At 43.6% G+C, this 14,582-nt stretch overlaps 1 protein-coding gene across 2 annotated transcripts in view; it reads right to left on the bottom strand.

The window, feature by feature from the left end:
• Positions 1–10,365, bottom strand: part of LOC144498523 (cathepsin E-like) — a 31,585-nt gene extending 21,220 nt beyond the window's left edge. For both annotated transcript variants that reach the window (XM_078219770.1, XM_078219771.1), the window contains exons 1-2: positions 10,266–10,365; positions 2,819–3,002 (exon numbers count right to left, since the gene is read on the bottom strand). In XM_078219770.1, coding sequence (XP_078075896.1) covers positions 2,819–3,002; positions 10,266–10,321 — 240 coding nt within the window. In that variant the 5' untranslated portion in view covers positions 10,322–10,365. The remainder of the gene's footprint in view (positions 1–2,818; positions 3,003–10,265) is intronic.
• Between the last annotated feature and the right edge of the window lie 4,217 nt (positions 10,366–14,582).

The following is a 14,582-nucleotide window of genomic DNA, read 5'->3' as shown; positions in this document are numbered from 1 at the left end:
AGATACATAGCAATCCTAACCAGTTGCGCAAAATAAGATAATAGCTCTGAGAATATAATTTAGCTAATGTGCAAGATGTTTCGATTTATTATATATACAGCATCCTGTAAGATTCTGATCTAGACAGTGTGGTTATGCAATCAATCAGCTCAAGTTGTACAATACACTTAACAACGAGCTCTGATTTGCACGCATTCACAGATCCCCACTCTTCAGTGAGTTGAATTATTTGTGGCTCACAATATTACTCACACCTAACGTTAAAAATATTGAAATCTAAGTTTATAATGTCCTTAGGTTATGGAAACAATGCTTCAGGCTGAGGTTATACCCTGCCTGATGAGAATCCTAGGTGAGATGAAACTGGCATAATACTCCAAGTCAATTGCCCACTAAGCTGGTTCAAATCATAATATTTTCTCTGGAAATGTTTCAGCAAATATAGGCTAATATTGACCATGATAACTTTGTAGGTGCAGGGTATTTCCAAACTGGAGTGTTGTGAAAACAATATACACTGGAATCTTGCCAACTGCTAGCCTTATGTATTCAATTGGAAATGTGAATAGGTAAAGTCACCAAAGTCCGAGGTGAACATAGGCTGCTCTCCATAGGAATGGTTCTTGAAATATCAGTATGCAACTACACCATGAAAATGGTCCTCCCATAGACCTCACATAGTACACATTTCATTGAATATGTAATGTCATTTCAATAGTGAAAACCAGTTAAATGTTTTTTAAAGTTTTTAAAGGTCACAAGTAAGGCTTACATTAACACTGCAATGAAGTTACTGTGAAATTCCCCTATGATTTCTGACAAATTTGCTATCAAACTTTGCACTAATTTCTTTGGGTGTGATAGAGGACATCCTTTCTGAGGAGATCCCACATCACCTTGAGAGTAAGTTTGACTCCAGGGTGAAACAGAGAAGTAATTCAATGGCACCATCTACATTATAACCTTGAGCATGATGACCTGGAACTTATTTTGTCTCCAACACATTCAACACATCACAGTATGAGAGGGAAATGTTTACTGCATTAGAAGCCTGTACATAGACTGTGTGTAAAACTAGTTACGGTCACTAATTCTCTTTACAAAGTATATACAACACAAAACAGGCTGAAACACCCAACGGGTGGCTTGATTGAAGTAGATATGTTCCTGATCGGTCTTAACAAGATGGACATGGAAAGGATGCTCACTCTTGTGGGTGAGTCTGGAGCTATGGTGGCACTATTTTAAAATTAGCTGTTGCCTTTTCTTTGTTCTTTCTGGAAGGGTAGGGGGTTTCAGTTCAGTCGGGCAGCATGGTCGGTGCAGGCTTGTAGGCTCAAGGGCCTGTTCCTGTGCTGTAATTTTCTTTGTTCTTTATAAAACAGAGATGAGAATTTTTTTCTCTGAGGGTTGTGTGACTTTGGAACCCACTACCTCAGAAGGGGGTGGAAGTGGAGTCATTGAATATTTTTAAGGTGGAGGTAGATAGATTCTTGTTAGGCAAGGGAATCAGAGGTTAGATCAGCGGGGATAGATGGGAATGTGGAACTGGAAACATAAATAGATCAGCTATGATATTATTGAATGGTGGGCCAGGCATGAGGGGCCAAATGGCCTACCTCTGCTCCTATTTTGCATGCTCATATTTAACCCAACAGTCCATGCCAATGCTTATGCTCCACATGACCTTTCTCCCATCCTTTTTCATCAAAGGCCATCAACAAATCTTTCTAAAAGTTCTCATTTACTTCCCCTATATTAATCATCTCAACTATTCCTTGTGGTATGGAGTCCCACACTGTAACCCTTATTGCTGAAAAGAGGCATGTTTTGCTGAAGCTTTTCCTCTTATCATCAGGATAAAGACAAACATGTAAAATTTCAAACAATCACATCAATTTATGCTGCAGGAGAAGGAGGTGCTGATTTGTTGGCAATTGACTCTGATGGTTGAGATATTGCCATGAAGAAAGCTAATGGGGGACTATAAGCTCTTCATTCTTCCATGTAATACAAAAAATGGTGTAAGGCTTGAATAAAGCTGTTTGCAGAGAATTATGTAATTTCTAGCTTGAGTAAATGAGCCACATTATGAGCTCAACTGATTATCTTAAATTTGTTGTTAATGTAGCTATTGGCACACTCAGCATTGTTCAGCAAGTGCTGCCCAATTTTGGAATCACATTTAACAGTAAATGTTTTGATTTGGGTTTTGCAACCATGGGCACATTAAGAATGGTTTGTCCTCTTGCCTATTGTGAACAGCCAGAGGAAATTGGTCTTTTGAGCTTGGGGATAAAAATGGCTTAAAATAGGAAAACAAGGGCCAGTGTCAATGATCAATGTCCTGTAGCCTAAGGACACTTCAAAGCCACCTGATCTGAAATTGAGTAGTGTTGTTTTTCAGACATCTCGGATGGCTCTAAATCAGATGTTAATTCCCTTCCACATACACTACTAATGATAAGGTCTATATTTGTTTTAGGACACCTCTGGGAAATTAAATTGCAGTAAGGAGTCTAACAACACCAGGTTAAAGTCCAACAGGTTCATTTGGTAGCAAACGCCACTAGCTTTTGCAAGTGGCGTTTGCTACCAAATAAACCTGTTGGACTTTAACCTGGCGTTGTTAGATTCCTGACTGTGTTTACCCCAGTCCAACGCCGGCATTTCCAAATTAAATTGCCCCAGATCCTGATGAGGTTTATCCACACAGATTGTTTGAAATTTTGCTCTTGCCAGCATTTTTCTGTCTTTAGTTTAGATTTTTGGCACTTACAGCTCATTTTATCTCCAGTCAATGTTAACGATAACTTACATCCATATAATTTGATAAATGCTCATGGGTGATGCCAGCATCACGAATCATGAAAACTTCAGAAGGATAACAGCTGTTATATTTGCGGACAAAGGCTTCTGAATTGTGCTGCAGGAGAAATTCTTCGAGTTTGTTGCGTTCTCTCAGGACTCTTCTTATTGTCTTAAAACGGATTAGAGGAATCCTGTAATATGCATTAAATTCTCAGTTAAATACATCACTCTTGGACAAATGCAAATTACAGATCACAATAATTCATTCTTCACTTATATTAAAATGCTACCAATTCAGATTTCCAGTTGATCTCCAGTATTCTCCCTGCCCTGAGATCATAGAATCCCTACAGTACAGAAGGAGGCCATTGGGCCCATCGAGTCTGTACTGACCACAAACCCACCCATTTGGGAAATAGGTTAAAAAGTAGGGTCACTAGGGTGGCCATCTCTAGGCTGCTCCCAATGCCTCGTGCCAGTGAGGCTAAGAATAGGGAGTTGGTTCAAATGAATGCCTGGCTAAAGGACTGGTCCAGGAGGGAGGGCTTTATTTTCATAGACCAATGGGAGGTTTTCAGGAGAGGATGGCACCTGTACAAGAGGGAGGGGTCACAACTAAGTTGGAAGGGCACAAATATCCTGGCTGGGAGCTTTGCTAATGCAGTTCGGGGGGGTTTAAACTAGTATGGCAGGGGGGTGGGGATCAAACTATTAGGTCTATAAGTGTGGTGGCTGGGGACGAGCTTGGGGCTGGGACAAGGCTGGCAAAGAAGAAGAGCACTCTGGGGGAGGACGACCTCACTGAGCCTGGGGGTCTGGAGTGCTTATACTTCAATGCAAGGAGCGTAGCAGGTAAAACAGACGAACTTGGGGCCTTAATGCGCACGAGGAATTTGGATGTGGTTGCGGTGACAGAGACTTGGTTGAAAGAGGGACAGGACTGGCAGCTGAATATTCCAGGGTACAAGTGTTTTAGGCGAGACAGAGGAGGGGCCAAAAGAGGTGGGGGAGTAGCGGTATTGGTTGGAGAGCATATTACAGCGGTGCAGAGGGAGGACAATTCGGAGGAGTCGTGTAGCGAGTCACTCTGGGTGGAGCTTAGAAACAGGAAAGGCGCAGTCACTATGTTGGGGGTGTACTACAGGCCCCCCAACAGCCCAAGGGAAGTGGAAGAATGGATATGTCAGGAGATACTGGATAGGTGCAGGAAATATAGGGTTGTTGTAGTGGGAGACTTCAATTTCCCTGGTATAGACTGGAAATCGCTGAGGGCAGGGACTCTGGATGGGGAGGAATTTGTAAAATGTGTACAGGAGGGTTCGTTGGAACAATATGTGGACAGCCCAACTAGAGAGGGGGCTATACTGGACCTGGTACTGGGGAATGAGCCCGGTCAGGTCTTCAAAGTTTTGGTTGGGGAACATGTGGCAAATAGTGACCACAATTCTGTTAGCTTTAGGATAGTGATGGAAAAGGATGAGTGGTGTCCCAAGGGTAAGGTGTTGGATTGGGGGAAGGCTAACTTTATTGGGATCAGGCAGAAATTGGCAACTCTTGATTGGGAGAGGCTGTTTGAGGGTAAATCCACATCTGGTATGTGGCAGTCTTTTAAGGAACGGTTGTTAGGGCTACAGGACAAGCATGTGCCTGTAAAAAAGAAGGATAGGAAGGGTAGGATTAGAGAACCGTGGATAACCAGGGAAATTGAGGGACTGGTCAAAAGGAAAAGAGAGGCGTATGTTAGGTCCAATCAGCTAAAAACGGAGGGAGCTCTGGAGGAGTACAATGAAAGTAGGAAAATACTCAAACGGGGAATTAGAAGAGCAAAAAGGGGTCACGAAATGTTCTTGGCAGACAGGATTAAGGAGAATCCCAAGGCATTTTATTCATACGTTAGGAACAAAAGGGTTGTTAGGGAAAAAATCGGACCTCTCAGGGACAAAAGTGGGGACTTATGCTTGGAGCCCAAAGAGGTAGGGGAGATCCTAAATGAATACTTTGCGTCGGTATTCACAAAGGAGAGGGATGTGTTGACTGGGAGCGTCTCGGAGGGGAGTGTTGAACCGTTGGAGAAAATCTCCATTACAAAGGAGGAAGTGTTAGGTTTGTTAGAGAATATAAAGACTGACAAATCCCCAGGGCCTGATGGAATCTATCCAAGGCTGCTCAGGGAGACGAGAGGTGAAATTGTTGGGCCTCTGACGCAAATCTTTGTCTCGTCACTGGACACAGGTGAGGTCCCAGAGGATTGGAGGATAGCCAATGTGGTCCCGTTATTTAAGAAGGGTAGGAAGGATAACCCGGGTAATTATAGGCCGGTGAGCTTGACGTCCGTGGTGGGGAAGTTGTTGGAGAAGATTCTTAAAGATAGGATGTATGCGCATTTAGAAAGGAATAAACTCATTAACGATAGTCAACATGGTTTTGTGAGAGGGAGGTCATGCCTCACTAACCTGGTGGTGTTTTTTGAAGAAGTGACCAAAATGGTTGACGAAGGAAGGGCCGTGGATGTTGTCTATATGGACTTTAGTAAAGCGTTTGACAAAGTCCCTCATGGTAGGCTAGTGAAAAAGGTTGGATCCCATGGGATAAAGGGGGAGGTGGCTAGATGGGTGGAGAACTGGCTTGGTCATAGAAGACAGAGGGTGGTAGTGGAAGGGTCTTTTTCCGGCTGGAGGCCTGTGACTAGTGGTGTACCGCAGGGCTCTGTATTGGGACCTCTGCTGTTTGTGATTTATATAAATGATCTGGAAGAAGGAGTAACTGGGGTGATCAGTAAGTTTGCGGACGACACAAAACTGGCAGGACTTGCAGATAGTGAGGAACATTGTCAGAGGCTACAGAAGGATATAGATAGGCTGGAAATTTGGGCAAGGAAATGGCAGATGGAGTTCAATCCTGATAAATGCGAAGTGATGCATTTTGGTGGGAAGAATGTAGGGAGGAGCTACACGATAAATGGAAGAACCATAAAGGGTGTAGAGACGCAGAGGGACCTGGGTGTGCAAGTCCACAGATCTTTGAAGGTGACGTCACAGGTGGAGAAGGTGGTGAAGAAGGCATATGGCATGCTTGCCTTTATAGGACGGGGCATAGAGTATAAAAGTTGGGGTCTGATGTTGCAGATGTATAGAACGTTGGTTCGGCCGCATTTGGAATACTGCGTCCAGTTCTGGTCGCCACACTACCAGAAGGACGTGGAGGCTTTGGAGAGAGTACAGAGGAGGTTTACCAGGATGTTGCCTGGTATGGAGGGGCTTGGTTATGAGGAGAGATTGGGGAAACTGGGGTTGTTCTCCTTGGAAAGACGGAGGATGAGGGGAGACTTAATAGAGGTGTATAAAATTATGAAAGGCAGGGTGAACGGTGGGAAGCTTTTCCCCGGGTCGGTGGTGACGTTCACGAGGGGTCATAGGTTCAAGGTGAAGGGGGGGAGGTTTAACACAGATATCAGAAGGACATATTTCACACAGAGGGTCGTGGGGGCCTGGAATGTGTTGCCGGGCAAGGTGGTGGAGGCGGACACACTGGGAACGTTTAAGACTTATCTAGACAGCTATATGAACGGAGTGGGAATGGAGGGATACAAAAGAGTGGTCTAGTTTGGACCAGGGAGCGGCGCGGGCTAATTGTTCCTTGTTTCTCCTTTCAAGGCTTCATTCTATGATCATCTTGCTGGTGCCAGTACAGAGCGAGACTGCGGATAGTTGGGAACCTGTCTCGGGGGCAGGGAATTCATATGGTGTTCGTGGAAGTGGAAATGACTAGGGTTGGGAAGCATTTTCCGATCGGGGCCATTGTGATCTCCTGGACTCGTTTCGATCGCCTCAGGGGGTCGGAGAGGAATTTCCCAGATTTTCTTTCCCCATATTGGCCCTGGGGTTTTTCACTCTGGGTTTTCGCCTCTCCCTGGAGATCACATGGTCTGAAATGGGGGGGTGGGGGTGAGTTAATAGGTTGTAATGAACAAAGCATCGTAGCTGTGAGGGACAGCTCGGTGGATAGGATATTGGTATGTAGATAGGCTGGAAAATTGGGCGGGGATCCTGGATTCAGGATTCAATCCTGGACCGGGGAGCGGCACGGGCTTGGAGGGCCGAAGGGCCTGTTCCTGTGCTGTATTGTTCTTTGTTCTTTGTTCACCCACGTCCTATTCCTGTAACCCTCATTTACCCTGTTAATTCCCCTGAAACTAGGGTCAATTTAGCATGGCCAATCAACTTAACTCGCACATCTTTGTATTGTGGGAGGAAACCGGAGCACCCAGAGGAAACCCATGCAGACATGGGGAGGAAGTGCAAACTCCACACAGACAGTGACCCGAGGCGGGAATTGAACCTGGGTCCCTGGTGCTGTGAGGCAGCAGTGCTAACCACTGCATCACCGTACCGCCATCTTAAAGTTTATTTATTCGTCACAAGTAGGCTGACATTAACACTGCAATGCAGTTACTGTGAAAATCCCCTAGTCGCCACACTCTGGTGCCTGTTCGAGTACACTGAGGAGAATTTAGCATGGCCAGTGCACCTAACCAGCACGTCTTTCGAACTGTGGGAGGAAACCCACACAAACACGGGGAGAACATGCAAACTCCACACAGACAGTGAAGCAAGCCGGGAATCAAACCTTGGTTCCTGGTGCTGTGAGGCAGAAGTGTTAACCACTGTGCCACCACCCCGTTCTTTGACTGAAAAGGTAGGCGTTGATGTGGACAATATGGGCAGGAACCTCCAGCCGCACTTGCTCCAAAACTGGAAAACCCTGCCCGAGGTCAACAGACTTTTACAAAGTCCGTCCACTGCTCACTACGATTCCTGTGGCGGGCGGGATGGGAAAACACCCCCCTTGTGTTCATATATCTTGGCACGTCTAGTCAGAGTTGACATTTTTCTATTTTCCATCTTTCTCTCCCTTATTCATTCTCATAATCAGCTGGCACAAGAGACTCAGGAGATCTTCACACAAACCCATGTATAAGGAATTTACTACATAGGCCAACCGTCTTTCACTAACATTTCTCTTTTAAAAGCGTGACAGACTCTGTAACATTGCTGCAAAATCACCCCAAGGTTTTAAAGCAAAATGTGAGGATCAAATTGTTCCTTTAGAGTAATTACCCCAGAATACTAATGTAGGTGCGTTGACCCGAACAGGTGCCGGAGTGTGGCGACTAGGGGAATTTCACAGTAACTTCATTGCAGTGTTAATGTAAGACTACTTGTGACGAACAAATAAACTTTAACTTTACTTCAAGAGTTCAACATGGCAAAAAAGAATTTAAATGCAGTCACTTAGATTTTAAATGTATACATTCTCAAGAGCAATTAGGGATGGGCAATAAATGATGGCCTAGTCAGTCATGCCCATATCCCATGAATAAATACAAAATTCTGTGAACCACATCTGGTTTTACTTATAAGCACACAAATTTATCATTTTGTTATAAGCATAAATACTCTTGAAAAAAGAAGCACCACAGCCAGAAAATCGATTTCCAAATTTGTTACCTTTTGAGTCTAAAATCATTGTATAGTATATGAATCCTGATTTGAATGAAAAGTGTAGGTAATTTCAGCAATATAACAAAACTCTGAATGTTCCCGTAGGTTCCTTTGATTTATTCAGTCTCTTTTTTTCAAATCATCTTTAAAACCCTTGTCTTGCTCTTTCTCACATCCAGTCCCCTGTTGTAATTTTAATGCTACGGTTCCTTCTGTTGATTTTCTCACCCATGTGTTGAGGCTGCTAAGTAATGCTTGTTCACTGATTTGTAAACACAGTGGGATTTGAGTGCATCAGCTGGCAACTCAGATGAGAATGTTCCAAGTATCGGAATTTAGTTACCGTTATATTTGGGCCCTGATTTATACAATACACTTAGAAAACATTGTTTTCCCAGAGAATTATCAAGCCAGTATTTGAGGCAGCACGATGGCTTTCTCAGTAGGAATCCCACTTTACATAATGTTTATTCTCTGCCTATTGATGATCTGCTTCCTTTCGCCAGCCTCAGTAAGGTCTAAATAAAATCCATCACGGGTGCAATTTTGAGCTCGCATCCACCGCAAGTGTAAACAGCGACTTGGGCGCAAAAATCTGCGAGAGTCGGGAAACAAGATTCTCACCGGCTAGATCTCGGCTGGAATTCTCCCATCCCGCTGGAATTTTAGCGGGCGGGTTGCGGAGAATGTGGAACGCCATTGACAATCGGGCGGGAATTTCCGGCTTTTAGACCAGCGCAGCTGGAGAATTCCGCCCCTCGTTTCCAGCTTTTCCCAGCCCTTCGCCACTCACCACATAATTGCCCCCTTGCTGAATATTCATACCTCGCTGACGTCACATCATGCCGGCGAAGTTTACAACAGCTTTATAAGAACGAGATTCAGTCGAGGGGACCCTGCTGGGGGCACCGAGGTAAGTATAGAGGGATATGCCTGGGCAGTGCCCCTGGCACAGGTCAGGGAAGAGAGCCCCCAATGCTTGTGTGGTTGTGGGCGTCTGGGTGGGGATGAGAGCCCCCAATGCTTCTGTACTGTGGTGGAGGTTGCCGCGATGCTTGTGGGAGACGGGGGTTCCTCTGTGTCTGTTGAGGTGTGGGAGAGGGGTGAGTTTAATTCCAGCACTGATTAGGCTGCCCTTTAAAGATGGCACTCCAATCTCTGTGGAGCCGGCGTTGCTGGCTCTATCAGGCCCTCACCCCACCTGAGTAAACCGCAACCCGATTTTGTCTGCATGGAGTGCCAGAAATTTCGGCTGTGCATCTGGAGAGAAACAGGCCAGTATTCAGTCAGAGCCTGACACTCTGACAACTTATCGTAAAATTCTGCCCCACATCTTAACAAAGAACAAAGAACAATACAGCACAGGAACAGGCCCTTCGGCCCTCCAAGCCCGCGCCGCTCCCTGGTCCAAACTAGACCATTCTTTTGTATCCCTCCATTCCCACTAGTCCCACTATAACCTTAATCTCATCAGCGCAATGTTTGCTACACTCATACAAGAGATGAAAACACCAGCAGTCCTGAAATATTTTAGTAATATATTACAACTATTTACGACTATTTATTTGGATTTGTTAACTGTATACCCCGTGGACCACATGAGATTTTCCATCTCCTCTTCTAACATTTCCTCCTTGGATATGGAAGCAGAGGACTGAAGAATTACAAATGCTACATCCTTGTCCAAAAATGGTGTAAACCCAACAACTGCAGGCCAGTCAGTTTAACCTCGGAGCTTTTAGAAATGCATTAATGATCTCGATGGAAACAAGACAAGAATATCAACTACCAACTCCTAAGTTCATTATACCTTCAAAATCAGACTTCATCCATTCTTCTGGAAAGTTCCATAAGTGAGCTTACTTCCACTCAAATGAATAGTTCAAGATAAGTATTTGTCACAGGACGCTGCATTCACTTTAATAACTTTTAAGAAATTCAGAAACCACTCACCTGATGACAGATTCTGTAAGATAAATTGACACAAAAAATATTGCCAGCCACTTCATTTCTGCTTTGACTGCACAGATGTAACTGGAGCTGGTCACTTCAATGTGCGTCAGTAACACTGAAGTGGTTTGGTGAATTTATTGAACTTGCTTTATCAAGACCCCGTGGTAAACAAGGTAAATAAAAGGCATCATCACTGTTTGGCAGCAAGAAGTCAACAGTTTACATTACGCAATGATAATTTTGTGATTTGAAGTTTTCAAGACCTCAAAATAACTGCAGTATTTTAGATTACCAAAACAATGCCCAAATGACAAATAATTGTGGGGTGAGTTGTTTTTCAGTTGGCACATCTTTGTGCCTTTTCTCCCATGGCGTTGCCCAGAAGACATCATTGACACTTTGTGTGCTCACCTTCCTCATGCTCTGCACCACTCTGCAGGTATCTTGAAGTGCCTAATAGGACAAATACTTCTTACTATTTCTCTGGAACAGCAGCCACATTTGTCAATGTTTTGATGCAGTTGACCTAAATTGAGCAGAAACCTTGTTTTTTTTTGTTCATGCAGTCTTTAAGTAGTGGCAGCTTAGGTCTCCTTAAATAAGAAAAGATCCATACAGGAGTGCAGCAAACACCTTGTCGTATGAGGTGAGATTGGGTTGACTGGACCTGTGTTCACTGGAATTTAGAAGAATAAGAGGGGATCTAATTGAAACGTTTACAATTCTGACAGGGCTGGACAGACTAGATGCAGGGTTGTTTCTTCTGGCTGGAGAGGGGGCATCTAGGACAAGGGGGTCACAGTCTCAGAATACGGAGTAGACCACTTAGGACTGAGATGAGGTGACACATCTTCACTCAGAGGGTGCTGAACCTGTGAAATTCTCTACCTCAGAAGACTGTGGAGGCCAAGTCACTAAATATATTTACAGTAAGAAGTCTCACAACACTAGGTTAAAGTTCAACAGGTTTATTTGGTAGCACAAGCTTTCAGATCGCTGCTCCTTCATCAGGTGAGTGAAGATTTGGGTTCACAAACAGGGCATATATAGGCACAGACTCAATCTACAAGATAATGGTTGGAATGTGAGTCTTAACAGGAATCAGGTCTTTACAGGTACAGACAATGCGAATGGAGAGAGGGTTAAGCACAGGTTAAAGAGGTATAAATTGTCTCAAGTCAGGACAATCAGTGAGATTTTGCAAGTCGTGGGGGTTACAGATAGTGTGACATGAACCCAAGATCCCGGTTGAGGCCGTCCTCATGTGCGGAACTTGGCTATCAGTTTCTGCTCAGCGATTCTGTGTTGTCATGTGTCATGAAGGCCGCCTTGGAGAATGCTTACCCAAAGATCAGAGGCTGAATGCCCTTGACTGCTGAAGTGTTCCCCGACAGGAAGGCGTGATTGTCGAACGGTGTTCATTCCCTAGTCCAACGCCGACATCTCTACATCATAAATATATTTAAGAAGGAAATAGATAGGTTTCTAGACTTTAAAAACGCTAAGGTGTTATGGTGTTGAAATATAGGATCACCCATGATCATAGTGAATGGCAGAGCAGACTCAAAGGACTGGATAGCCTTCTCCTGCTCCTTTTTCCTGTATTTCCACTGTTCTCCACAATTCACTCTTCCATTTTGAACACGCATTAGGGATTTCAGTTAAACAGCCAGCAATAAACAGTAGCTGCTGTTCTTTCAGTCAAGTGTTGTACATGGAAAGGGGATTCTGAGTTAAGTTGAAGAATTGGTGAGTACAAGTCCAACATAGGTGCGTCTCGCATTCACTTATCATGGCGTTTCTATAGTCACACAGCAATTTAGTGTTAACTGCACAGCATCACTTTCTGCTCACGTGGGCAATATGATTGTCGTGAGGAGTCCTGGTAGGTATGTGGATACACATCCCCTGAGCTCTAGACTCTCGGCAACCTTCCCTCATGGGGGAGGTTCTGTTCAGATGATGTTGCCTTTTCACAAGGAACATGATGAAAGTATTACCCTTAAATAGTGCATCTGGAGTTGACTGACTGGCTTATTTAACAGATGTCCACTTTAGTGGTGTGGAAGTATCTGGCAGAATTAAAATATTATTGCTATGGTAACCATAATTATGTGGAGAGCCTTCTCTGTAATAAAAGTTACCTGCCGGTCAGCCTGGAGAGGCAATATGAGGAATAGCAACTTTCTGATAAGCCAGAAGTTGAAGCAACAAAGACATAACTCATCTGGCATGCCTAGATACAAGTGTCTATGAATGCAAGCTGTAGGATACTGTTGAATGTAGATAGTACACCATGCACCTGCATTTGGTGTCCGAACGTGAACTTATCTTCCTCATGTTGTCACTGACAGGCCTGGTTAGAGTGGACATTGGGAAGATGTTTCCATTAGTAGGAGAGATTGGGATCCGGGGGCACAGCCTCAAAGTAAAGGGAAGATCCTTTATAACTGAGATGAAGAGGAATTTCTTCAGCCAGAAGGTGGTGAATCAATGGAGTTCATCGCTACAGGAGGCTGTGGAGGCCAGATCATTGAGTGTATTTAAGACAAAGATAGATAGGTTCTTGATTGGTAAGGGGATCAAAGGTTACGGGGAAAAGGCGGGACAATGGGGTTGAGAAACTTATCAGCTGTGATTGAATGGCGGAGAAGATTTGATGGGTCGAATGGCCTAATTCTGCTTCCATATCTTATGATTTTATGATTGTATGTGAGATCCCCTCAAAGTAATTTCCATTTTAAGTATTTTAATTGCTGCAACTTCAACAAGCCAAGAAAATTGGGGAAAATCCTCTGGGGGGAAAGAAAATATTCGTGCATAAATGGCACCTCCATAGCAACTGAAGTTAAATCTACAACCAAGATTCAATGCTGCAATGAAAAAAAGTCAGAATCTTAATATTAATTTAGCTTGAGGCAAGCCTTTGTATTAATCATTTGCTCATTTTGTGCGGTGAGTTGAGTAGTGGGGGTAAAGCTAGCTCTTCTGGTATGAGATTTGAATTGTGGCCTGATTAATAATTTGTTTATCACGTTGGTGGCCACCAAATACAACTTCCCTTTCTCTGCCAGTTTCCCATGCCACAAAATGCAAACTGAATGAACTAAATACTCTTCCAAGAAGGTTCTACATGTGTCATTTGAGCATGACAAAATCCAGATTCCCAAGTCCAGAGTCTCGGACCTGGAACATCTTAGCTGTCACGTGTTAAAAAAAATTGATATCATTTGAGTTTCAAAGAAATTTCATCGACTCAATTTATGAAAATGCTGCATTTCTATTGAACTCTACATAAAGCCCAACAAAATGACAACTGGGGAAATATCAACAAGTAATTAAAATCAGCATCCGATCTTGCAGCTTATTTATCCTCTTCCTGTGAAAATGCATTTTATAGATATTTTAATATTTGTGTTGAGGAAGAACTGTGAAGAATTGATTTCTGCATCAACAGTATTGATCTGTAACCTTCACATGCAAACTCTGTTGGTTCAGCACGAAAGGGACATCTTGACCTGATCCTGCTGATAGGACATTCTGATACTGCATGTTATGTTTGCTAAATTCAACAAACTACTGGCAATACAAAACTGGCAATGTAAACAATGTACAGGAAAATGAACCCTTATAGTTATAAAATTAACTCCATAGTGCCAACATCACCAGAGGTTATATAACCTGCTGTACAGTGAGTCTGTATGCATTGGAACATTTCATTCTTGACACTTTTAAGAATTATATAACGCTACAGTGACAATACTACTGAAATCTTTTTTTTATCTTTTGTTTTAATTTTATAGGTGTCAACCTCAGTTCAGCGGTAGCACCTTTGCCTCAAGGGTTCCAGCCCCACTTTAGAGACTTGAGCACTTAATCTAAGATGACATTTCAGTACAGTTACTGAGGATGCTACGCTGACTTTGAATGAGGCCTTTCTACTCTCTCAGGTGGTTGTAAAGCATCTCATGGCACTATTTGAAGATGAGCAGTTGGTGAGAAGGGGAGAGGAATTGGTGGAGTTCTTCCACAATATTGGCCAACATTTAGTCCTCAACCACTTCTACTGAAACACATTGGGTGGAATGCTCCTACTGCACTGGTCTAAAAGCCAGAAATTCCCACCCGACCGTCAATGGTGTTTCACATTCTCCTCAACCCGCCCACTAAAATTCCAGTGGCGGGTGGGATGGGAGAATTCCGCCCATTATTCTTTCATTTAACTCATTGCTGCTTGGAAGACTGCTGTGCTGCTATATTTGCCTACATTACAAAAATGACTGTGCTTCAGGGTAACTCATTGGCTCAGAAGCATTT

The sequence above is a fragment of the Mustelus asterias genome, chromosome 9 (assembly GCF_964213995.1).
Source record: "Mustelus asterias chromosome 9, sMusAst1.hap1.1, whole genome shotgun sequence".
Taxonomy (NCBI): Eukaryota; Metazoa; Chordata; class Chondrichthyes; order Carcharhiniformes; family Triakidae; genus Mustelus; species Mustelus asterias.
The sequence above is the reverse complement of the archived record's forward strand: the minus strand, read 5'-3'. Positions and strand labels throughout refer to the sequence as shown.